Genomic DNA, 11,599 nt, shown 5'->3' with positions numbered 1-11,599 from the left:
ACCCCAAGGAGCACAAAGCAGCAGGGAAAAGATGATATAGGGGCAAGACCTTACTCCAGGAATTTCTACCTACCATTTCTACCTACTATGATGAGTAGCTGGGGACTAATTACTTCCCTCTGTGAAGTTGGTTTTCCTTAACTGTAATACTCAAGCTAAAAAGTCCATTTTGTCTGTTGACTCCTTTTTCCTATAGTTATCCTAGGGAAAAGAGAGGCTCCTTCCCATTCTTTTAAATTTTTAGAAATTTATTTAATAAATCAAAACCTTTACACTGTGCTCATCGTGTGCTAGCTACTCTGTGTGGCTGCATGTGTGCATGCATGCACATAAATGTATTATGCATATTTATATCTATGTATTTTATATACCCATTTAATATTTACAACAACCCTAAGAGAGGTGTGTACAGAGAGCTAAGAAACTTGATCAAAGTCACACAGCGGGTTAGTAGTTTAGCCAGGACTTAGATCCTAGGCAACCCTCTTCCAGACTCCATAGTCTTTTCATACTTTTTGTTCTTGTTCTTGTATTTCCTTCTCTCTCTCTCTCCCTTCTCCCTACCTCTCCTGTTCCTTCCTTACCTCATTCCTTCTGTGTTGCTCTGTCTCGAAAAGAATTGAGATGACTTATAGACTTTTAGTCACAACTTATACTCAGCACACATGTACACACACATGTATGCACATTTATACACAGACGTGTACATCTTAAGTTGTAAAGCCATCAGGGCAAAGTGGAAGCAGAGTGGGATGTGAATGTGGCCGACCCTGTCCTCCAGTCCAGAGTGTCTATGGTGAAGGCATTCCTCACTTCTTTTGTCTTTCTGTTTTCAGTTCTGTGCCAACCCAGAATGTCTCAGCAGAAGCAGAAGCAGTGTCCTCCACCCCAGCAGTGCTGCCCTCCACCCCAGCAGTGCTGCCCTCCACCGCAGCCATGCTGCCCTCCACCCCAGCAGTGCTGCCCTCCACCTCAGCAGTGCTGCCCTCCACCGCAGCCATGCTGCCCTCCACCCCAGCAGTGCTGCCCTCCACCTCAGCAGTGCTGCCCTCCACCGCAGCCATGCTGCCCTCCACCCCAGCAGTGCTGTCCCCCACCCCAGCAGTGCTGCCCCCCACCCCAGCAGTGCTGCCCCCTACCCCAGCAAACTAAGCAGCCATGTCAGCCTCCACCCAAATGCAAGGAGCCCTGTGCACCCAAGGGCCAACAGAAATGTCCACCCCCTCAACAGTGCCAGAAGTCCAAGCAGAAGTAAGACCTCAACATGTGACCAGAGGCTGAGCCTTCTAGGAAGACAGAGAGCATGAAGTTCACTGCCCCTTTCACACACAGCCATTGGTCAGCGCCACTCACCCCAGCTTCAGACTGCAGCCACTGTTCAGGAAAAGACAGCACCAGGAAGGCGGCTTCTTCAAGCTCTATCTCTTACTAATTAGCAACTGCAATTTGCACCTCAGACAAGGATCTGATTCTCAACTATCTACTCATCCTTACTGACATGTATTTACATCACTATGTCTGCTTCTGGGGAGCTTAAGCACCACGCTGAACACCTTTCTTACCACCCTCCCTTTCTGCTCCTGTTTTCCAAACAATTAAATGGAGTTCCTCTGGCACTCCTGTCTCAGTCTGGTTCTTCTGTTGCTGGACAATGTTACATTCCTGCAGATTTTGTGTCCCACACCCACTCCAGAGCTGTGCATGTGGGTGCAGGCAGAGGAACAAGCATGGTACAGATGCCCTGGTGACCTGTGAGGGGTTGCCAGTGGTCCTGCCAGGGTAAGGATGAGAGGAGGGTGCTTCTGAAGCATGGCCACAAATCCCATACCCAAGGATAGTGAAAGCACCACTGGAACCAGGGGGAGATGATGCCCATCTGGAGAACATGGTGGAGAGAAAACATCCTTGCAGGCTGAGAAAGAGCAAGGGAATCCCCCAGTCAAGAGTTACATAGCAAGGAAGGGTGAGATACATAAATTACATTTCAGAGAACTGACTCCAAGTGCTCTGGGTCCAAAGGAATTGAGAATAAGGCGTTAAAACCTCTCCCATCAGAAAAGAGAAGACAAAAATTTCTTAAGCTAACCAAATGTGTCACTAGGATGAGCACTGGGTGTCACATGCAACTGGTAAATTATTGAACACTGCATCTGAAACTAATGATGTACTATATGTTGACTAATTGAATTTAAACTTTAAAAAAAAAGGCAATCTATACTCAACACATGATATCCATCATCTATATATGATCAAAATCACAGTGCCCATTATTAGTCAGCTGGGGATTTTCCTGAACTATTTCCCCCACAACCCTCCTACTTGGAATTCTTCAAATTTCTGGACGATTGTGGTCATCAGATAATTCATAGCCACAGGTAATTCAAAGTGCTGGTTCCTATTGTTTCTGCTACCCACTCCATCCCTCTCCACCAAATGCCTCTCCTACAAAATAGTCCATAGTTTGGGGCATTAGAACCTCCTTTCCTAATACCTGCCTCCCCTTTCATGCTTCTGGGCTCCAGGGCTGTCCCTGAGGGTCAGCAGAAGCACCCAAAGGGAAGCAGAAAGGAAAATAATCACGAATTAAGCATCTGGATTATCCCCAACACTTTTTTTTTACAGACCCTGAAGAATGCATAGTTAGCTGAACACCAAAGTCTTGAGCATGGTTTGCCTGCATGGCTGGACTCCTCTTCTTCCATCAGACTCCTTCTGTGCCTTTTCGGCTGTCTCCCTTTCTTGTATCCATCCCCCATCCCTCTGTCCCACCCACCCCATCAATCCCTCAGTGTAGTCTTAGTACATACCTCCCCTCCTATTTGTGCAGAAGGTGAAGGGGGCTATAAAAACAGAGAAACCAGCACAGGTTCTGTGTCTCTGGGTCCAACAATCCCTGGGAGAACACCCTCATGAGAAAAAGAATATTTAGACAGAGTGGCATATAATTAAGGGATGACTTGGGTGTACATTCGACAAATGCCTCATACCTTGGAATTCAGAGGCAGAGAGAGTGAGAACATCTTGAAAATGAGAACGCCTCAACACCCCTGCAATTCAATGCTGTCACTCAGCACAGTCTCCAAATGTGTCCTCCTCACCCCCATACATCACATTCCCCCTTCAAGTCTCTCATTTGGACTTTTACCCCTCTTTTCTTACCGCCCCCCACCCACTTCACAGTGCAACATGAGACTGAATTTTGCCTCCCTGGGCTTCATTTAATTTTCTCTTTACTAATTGCCATAATTAGCACACATGCACATGTGCCTGTGAGTGGACCATCTTGCCGATTTTTCTTTGTCCCCACCATACTGAATCTGGATTCCTGAACCACCCCTCTTCCACTGTGTGATTTGCAGCGAGTTATAGAATTTCCCTAGGCTCACTTTTCTCATCTGCATGGTGGGGGAGAAGATTAGCTGCTTCTTGGGGTGGAAGGGGGAGTTGGTCAATAAGAATGTAAATAACAAGTGAGCAAGTGCTTGATACGTGTTAGCTATTGCTTTTATTGCTATTCTCCCATTCTGACTGAGCATCGAGCCTACATTTCCACATATCGGAAGATGTGGTCTCCAGATCTTTGGTGATACAAAGGTGTAAAAGGGGAAGGGCGAATTTCAGGGTCAAAGACAGACCAATTAAATAGAGCACAGGATCAGAGTGGGTGTTCACAGGGGGACACAAGATTTAGTTCAGGGCATAAGGATCCCATTTGGTGGTTGCCCTTTACTTCCAGAATATTCCCTGTTTTAACATTTGCCCACAATGAATCCGGCTCTTGACGCAATCCTGGCAGCTTTAGCTTACAATGATTCTCAGCTACCATTTGGACAGTCATCCCAGTCTCTGTGAGGCAGGCCATACTCCTTGGAGGCAAGCAGGGAGGCTGACAAGCTGAAGAAGCAAGTACGGGAGCCAAGTCCTGAGGGACACAGGTGTGCCAACTTTCGTACACATTGACACCACCCTACTGAAGTAGGTATGACTACTCCCTTCATGGACAGAGGACTGAGCTTCAGAGAAGCTCCCTCCTTTCTTCTAGTAATAACAGCCTGTAGCGGTGGAGCTGAGAGGCAAACTCGGGCGCTCTGGCTCTCTGGTTTCCATCCTTTGTGACCCAGCAAGTGCTCTGACTGTGCTAGCAGCTAGTGGAAGCCTAAAGCCCAGATCCTGTCTTTTCAGAACCCAGAACCCATCAATCCATTCGTGAGGTAAAGTTAGCATGTTTACAAACCTCCACACATTCACACTTGTTTGCAAAAGAGTAGGCACTTGTGTGTGTTCACACCCTCACATAAATTGCACACAGTGGGTTGTTATTCGATGTGCATTCTACAACTTTGCAATTTGACATTGAGCATTGAGAGCAGAAGATAAAGCAGCATTCCAGAAGCACTGATGTGACATTTATGGCCCCCTAGTCTCTCAAAGGTGCAGAGGACTCTGTGGGTCATTCAGGCTGGTGGCAGGAACACCGGTGGTAGGGGGAGTTGGTGTGGTGGCTATCTGCTACCTCTCACAGAAGTGGTTTTAATATTTCCACCATGCAGTTAGCAACACCTGTGTGTGCTAGAATATACCTGCTGAATATCAGCCCCAAACACATTCACTCTTGCCCACTCACTCATGCTTGCACACCCATGCACATAGTCCCACACATAAACATTCATAACTCCTCACATGAGGTCACCACTGATCACACACTGACACACAATTACATGCTGTCAATCACATAGAAGTGACCACACACTGACAAACGCTCACAAACACCTGATCGCACAGATACACATACTCATGGTGGCACTCTCACTCACGTGATGGCACCAGAGCATGGAGCCCATCCTCTGTTTTCATGTCCCAGCAGCTTGTCTTCTCATCTTTCTATAGGTCCCTGCCATATTCCAGTAGGGATGTCTGACCATCACCTTGAGATCCCAGGGAGAGAGGCTGATGCTAGGGCTTGGAAGGAGGTGTGTCTTCCTCAGAGAAGAATAGAGTTATATATTTCAAATTAAAAAATCCCCTGAAAGGTGGTGTGGCACAGGAAAAAGAACGCCCACTCACCTTGAAGCCTGAGAGATCTGGGTTCAAATCCCTTCTTCCGTTTCTCATTGAATAACCTTGGACAACTTAACTTTTCTAAGCTGTAAATGAGAACGACTCGACCTTCCAGTCCCCCTTGAATTTCCAGTTAGAAATTCAAGCAGACAGGCAGTGGCGTCTGCCCTTCCCTTCCTCCACAGACTCCCTGGGAAAGTGAAGACTTCTCTCAGCTGCCAGTGGCTGTGCCCCAGGGGATCCCTGGCTAGTGATGGATTTCTGCAGCAAGGCTCCAGATCTAGCCACCAAGAATCCTTTAGTGAGAGTCCTGCCTGTGGGTGTGGCCCAGGGCAGCCTGCTCCACCTTCTCCTACATGTTGGTACATGTGACCTTGCTGCCTACCATTCCTAGGGGAAATCACACATGCCTGGCACTGAAGACACAGCAGGTATGCCCTGTGCCTGAATCTGCTGAAACTCTTCCTGGGTCACTGTGGTGCCCTCTGGCCCTGTGTGTGTGTGTGTGTGTGTGTGTGTGTATGTGAAAGGCTACTGTCATCTGGATGTCCTACCCAGTGGCGGAGACAGTCACTATTGATATCTGACCCCTGGTTCCTGGCATGTAGTCCTCTCTTCTGGAATATTTATGTTGGCTATCAGGTACCAGACTGATTCATCCCATCTTGCTCTCTGATGAAATAAAAAGTCAACCATTCTTCCTGTTCTCCTCCACCCAGCCCTTTGGCTTGAGTCTCCTCTGTCCCCTAGAGCTAATGGGACCATGAGGTTCTCCTTCAATGGGTTTTAGAAGGCACAACGACTTCAAATAAAGAGCACTTAACAGAGAGTCATGAGACCCGAGTCATTATCTTAGTTCTGCCATTGGCCTTCTGTGTGTTACTGGGCAACTTATTTCCTTTCCCTTCACGTCCTAACCTCCACAAGGCCACCTTGGGCTTGCTGGATTCTTTCTCAGCTTCTTTCCTGTTCTGACTCACTAGAAGGTGACTCACTCACTCCAATCTTTATTCAATCTCCCCATTATCCCTAAGTAGTCACAGTCACGGAAATCCCTTGGAGGTAGGGACAGGGTGGGACTATCCATGTACCAGGTCATTTTGAATGGCTTTGTCATGGAGGCATAGAACAAACTTAGCTAAAACCCACAGTGATATTTTAAGATCTCTCACCTTGGGACTAACTTACCACCCTCCAGGGAATCAATAACACACCATCTGCTGACAGTTTTAGATTTATATGTATGTACACATATACACATATGCATATACACATACACATATGTATATTTAAAAGGAGTGTTACTTCTACAAGCAAGGTACTATACTAGGATTTTAAAATTTAGCTTATTAATACCAATTTATAACATAAAATAATAATTCTTATTTGCTACTGAAGAAAATGAGACCCAAGGAGGAAACAAACTTTGCCCAAGACTACACAGCTAGTAGCTGAAGAGCTTGGTTTCAAATATAGATCTGCCTTTCATAAAAGCCCATCTTTTTGACTCATTCTACTTTCCCCTGATGATTGGGCTAGAAGCCCTTCCAGAGCAAATAAGGGGTGAGCTCTTCTCATCTGCATTTCATATGGTACATGGTGAAAAAAAGTCTGGATGATGTTTCATAGGGTGCTAAGCTACAACTTCTGTCCTTCATGGAACTAACTGGCCAGAAGACTTTTCCTTGCTTATAATGGCCTTCAGGAAACAAAGAGTAAATGGCAAGACACATGTACATGGATCTAGAGCTTCTCTGTTGGGAGAGAGAGAGAGATTAACTTGTCATGTTTAAGACAAATTAAAGGGACACCTAGTCAGTTAAGCATCTGCTTTTCATTCAGGTCATGATCTTAGGGTCCTGGGATCAAACCCTGCTTTGTTGTAGGGCTCCCTGCTCAGAAGGGAGTTAGCTTGTCTCTCTCCCTCTGCCCTTCCCCCACCCCACTTGTGTCCATTTGTGCCCACTCATTCCTGCTCTTGCTTGCTATCTTGCTCTCTCTTGGGCATACATTCTCTCTCTCTCTCAAATAAATTAATCTTTAAAAAAAACAAAGACTGATTAACAGTTGTCAGCCACAAGTTCAAGTCTTCACAGAATATTCTTATTTTATTCCTTGCATAAGACTGGATCAGGGTGGTAGCTTGTACATTGGCTCCCTGCAGACAAAGTGTGTGTGTGTGTGTCTGTGTGTGTGTGTGTGCGCGCTTCTGTGCATATATGCATGCATACATGCTATTCTCTTTGTGGACAGGCAGGGGAGTGCCATCAGTCACCATAATCTTAATAAAGTTTCCTCCTGGTCTCCCTTTATGTCATATTATGATGGTCTGCTGTGGGGAGAGTTGTAAAAGCAGAATCTTGGTTCCAAAGACTCATTTGAATACTCCTTAGGACCGCCTGGGGTGGTTAATAGAATAGTGACTGCTTTGCTATGGGGGGGGGGGGCACCTGTGGTTACATGACAGGTGGCATGGAAATTGGAAGGAAATAGAGACAGGATCAGAGAGCCAGGATGGTAACCTTGTAAGGAGGTAAGCAAGGCCAGATACACACTCAGGACACCTGCAGGTACCAACAGAGGAGCCCATGCAGCCCAGATTCAGGCTGACTATAAGCTCCTCCTACTCCAAAATAAGTAAATAAGTAAAGAAGTTCTTTGCAGGAGGAAGAGCAGGAGCTGAGTGGTAATTAAAGCATCCTTGTGCAAAATCTCTCCCACTTGAAATTAGAGACTGTCCTGTGAGGTCATCAATGGGAATAACCCTTGGACTGTATGGGCCTTCAGCCCAGCTCTTACATCTTGGGATTCACCTTCCATTTGGGGAATCTGTGCTAATTGTGGTTTCCTCTTTTACTAAAATGAAACCAAAACAGCCTTTAGACAGGACCGTGCTAACAGCTTGATTACAACCAAAGGTGAACAGACACCAGGGAGACATGTCACCAGATTATCTAGTCAATAAAGCCAGTTCACTCATTCTCAGCATGGACCCCACTACAACGATGCTATGGCTTCCCTAGTGTGCTGCACTTGGGGGCCTAGAGATGGTCACACTCTGTTGTATCCATTGTCTTCCTGTCTCACACTGCCTGTTTGTTCAAAAAACATAGAGCTTGGCATTGCTAGGTCCCCCATTAACCCATGCTCCCCTGCTGTTCAAAACACTGTCTGTGTCTGCTCAGAAACTTCTCATGTTGCAGTCCACTGACTCTCTAAAAGAACCACACAGTGTGGCCTGTGTCGTCTGTGCCATGCCTGTCCGCATGCATTATGCTGGAGGGTTGAGGAAACTTGGGGAGCTTGTCGTTTGGGAAGAGGCAGCATGATACCATGCAGGGTAGTCTTAGAACCAGACTGATGGAGGCTTGGATTCTGGTCCAACCACTTACCAGTCGCATGACTTGGGACAAGTTATTTAATCCTTCTGGGTTTCAGTGTCCTCATCGACCAAACACCGGTTTTGTGTTTCTCCTGCAGGGATTGGGGGCAACCATGTAGAGAGCCTTGGATTTTACATAACAGCTGTTCAGTAATTGGATAACTTTTCAGGGAGAGTTTCTCTTGCTCTCCATTCAGTTTGGCTTTCCTGACCCCCACTGAGTCCTTCCCCCATCTCCCATGCACTGACTCAAGTCATTCTGCCTTCATCAAACCCGAACACCATGGTGAGCCAGCAAGGAAACCTTGGAAAGGCATTGACTCCAGTGGGGAGGAACTGGTCTCTCCCTCTGAGGATAACATGATCCAGCTTAGTGAGACCACTTGGATGAGAAGAGTCCCAGCTGAGGTCCTTAGATTTCTTTGCCTGTAAAGTGAGGAGGAGGAATCCCTAAGGTCTCCTCTGCATCTGAGGCCTCCCTGCCTCCTGGTCTGTACCAGCCTCCTGAGGGAGGCACTCTTGAAATTGGAAACAGTTGCACTAGCCGGACAGGACCTGTAGGTGGCACTCTCCCCCAACTGCCTAGAGGCTACTTGTGATGTGCTTTGGCACAAGGTCCTGTGGTCAGAGTTGGGAAAGAGATGGTTTATTTTGTTCCCCAACCACAGACAGAAAGTCATTTGTAGGAAAATATCAGTTGCCCACAAGCAGATAGCACTTGTTGTATACCGTGTAAGCCCATGTTACCCCTTCATTTCCCTCTTCTTCCTTCTTTTCCATCCTACCTCTGCAGTCACATTTACATCTGCACATGGATGGACACACTCCACACACACATACACATATGCACACAGCCAAGTCACAGGGTTGGCTATCAGTTAGTATGCACTGGACTTCATCATTTACTTTCCCTTTGGGCAGAATCAAGCAGAAGTAGGAATAGAATCTCCTTCTAAGAAAGAAGTCATCTCTTGCATATCCTCGTGTATTGATCAGGGTAGGCCAAATCACGCTTCAACTGCCAATGAGCCTACAATCTCAGGGGCTCAAAACAGCAAAGTCTTACTTCTCCCTCACCTTAGATGTCCACTGAGGGTCAGTCACAGCCCTTCTGCACATTAATTTGACTTCGGGATGCAAGCTGACAGAGCAGCCTCAATCTGGAACATGGTCAGTCCTTATAGCAGAGTAGCAAGACAGTGTACAAACTGCAGCTCCCAGAATTTACACTTTATGGGCAAAGCAAGTCCCATAGCCACATCTGCCATTGCCAGTAGGCAGGGTAGGATACTTCCTGGGGGAGAGGAGCAGAGGCAGCAAAATCTTTATGAACACAGGATAGCCTAATTCACCCATGTAAAGTGATTGTTGGATTTCTACCCCTTATAATTACTGATGCCAGTGTTGTCTTCTTTTGAGTTGTGAATATCATCCTAGAAAAGCCGACCTTTATCAGGATCCCCTGTATGCAAAGGATGTCTAAGGCCCTGAGTCAGAGGAAGGAACCTGGATGGAGAAAAATAGATTCCTGCTTGTGATCCAACAAGAAAGAAAGCGCAGTGGAAAACAAAGCACTTGGAAGGCATGTTTGACAGGTGTCAGCAAAGGGAGAGGAAAAGCACCAAGAAGGGCCCTGACGACGTGGAAGGACTGGGCTCTGCTTCATCAGATGGAGAGTGTTGTTGCTCTTCCCAGCCACACAGTGGGAGAGCCCACAACTATGTCGACCCTGAACTGGCCACATATTGTTTGTCTGAACACAAATTCAATGTGTATCTATTATGAATGAGGCACCCTACTACTACAAACAGATGGTGAAGAAAAGTAGGAATATTCCTGCCCTCAAGAGGCTCACAGCTAACACAGGACAGAGCAGAGGATAGTCCATCCCCAAACCGCAGAATGGGTGCTAAGACAGGAGCTTCCTGTGCAAACACTGACACCAAGGTCAAAGTAACATAATGAGGGATGTTCAGAAAAGAAATGAACTAGTGTCTGAGATTCTAAGATTAATCAGGTGCAAATTAGGGCCAGGTACTTCAGGCAGAGGGAGTGGCTTATTGGCAGAAGAATGAGAAAACAGCACATTATTAAGAAAACCTGTAGGGGTGCCTGGGTGGCTCAGTGGGTTAAAGCCTCTGCCTTCAGCTCAGGTCATGATCCCAGGGTCTTGGGATCGAGCCCCACATGGGGCTCTCTGCTCAGCGGGGAGCCTGCTTCCCTCTGTCTCTCTGCCTGCCTCTCTGCCTACTTGTGATCTCTGCCCAATAAATAAATAAATAAAGCTTTGGGGGAAAAAAAGAAAGAAAGAAAGAAAGAAAGAAAGAAAGAAAGAAAGAAAAGAAAACAACCTGTAAACAGTTCATCAAGACTTATGGCTGGAAGAGTAGAGCACTTGTACAGAGAGAAATGAAGGTGGGTTGATGGGAGGGATGAGACTAAAAGCCTTCCCCAGGGTCCAGAGTGTGAAGCCCCTTTGAAATCATGTCAACAACTATATACTTTCTCCTGAGGTCTGTGGGAAATCACCAAAGGGTTTGGGCACGGAGTGGCTTAATTACTATGGATGTGAAGTATTATCCCACCACTTCCCTCTACTGAGGATGTGGAAGGTGAACCACAGCTCAGGCTGGCAGCTCAGAGCTCTCTGAGCCCTGGTCCTAGCTTGGAATGTCAGGCATCACCGGCATTGTCTGAGCTGAGGCCGGCAGCCCTTGTTTGCTGCCTTCTGCGGCCATTTCCTCAAGGGCATCAACGGATAAACTGGCCAACTTGTGGTATCTGCTAATTTGTCTGTTTGCTTTGGTTCTCTATCTCAGCCACCATCACAGAGGTCCTTTCTCTGGCCCGAGGAATAATTTGAGCCCCAGCTGCTTGCTCCCAGGGACCAAGTCTCAGGGAAAAATCAGGTTCCTCAGTGGGCAGTGCCATAAATGGAAATGTCTTTTTGCCCCAACCACCTCCTGCGAGGAAGAGAGCTACTGTTCCACCATGGTTGCCTCTCTCTGGGTTTTGCTTGAGGTTGTGTCCAGTAAGCTCAGCTGACCAGGAATGTAAAGCACAGTGAACGCCTCAGCAAAACAAAGCAAACAAATTAAGAGATGACTGTCCAACTCATATGTTACATTCTTTAGGAACTCCTATCTAAAGCATGATTTT

General features: G+C 46.7%; 1 protein-coding gene across 1 annotated transcript; it reads left to right on the top strand.

The window, feature by feature from the left end:
- The first annotated feature begins 842 nt into the window (after nt 1-842).
- Nucleotides 843-1,543, top strand: LOC131808839 (putative small proline-rich protein 5). Its single transcript, XM_059134975.1, has one exon. The coding sequence runs from the start codon at nt 854-856 to the stop codon at nt 1,253-1,255; it is 402 nt and encodes a 133-aa protein (XP_058990958.1). The 5' UTR covers nt 843-853; the 3' UTR covers nt 1,256-1,543.
- The last annotated feature ends 10,056 nt before the right edge of the window (nt 1,544-11,599 follow it).

The sequence above is a fragment of the Mustela lutreola genome, chromosome 10 (genome assembly GCF_030435805.1).
Source record: "Mustela lutreola isolate mMusLut2 chromosome 10, mMusLut2.pri, whole genome shotgun sequence".
In the NCBI taxonomy this organism is placed as follows: Eukaryota; Metazoa; Chordata; class Mammalia; order Carnivora; family Mustelidae; genus Mustela; species Mustela lutreola.
The sequence above is the reverse complement of the archived record's forward strand: the minus strand, read 5'-3'. Positions and strand labels throughout refer to the sequence as shown.

Excerpts from the sequence above, each read along its gene's own strand:
- LOC131808839 (XM_059134975.1), top strand. The coding sequence starts at position 854 with ATGTCTCAGCAGAAGCAGAAGCAGTGTCCTCCACCCCAGCAGTGCTGC.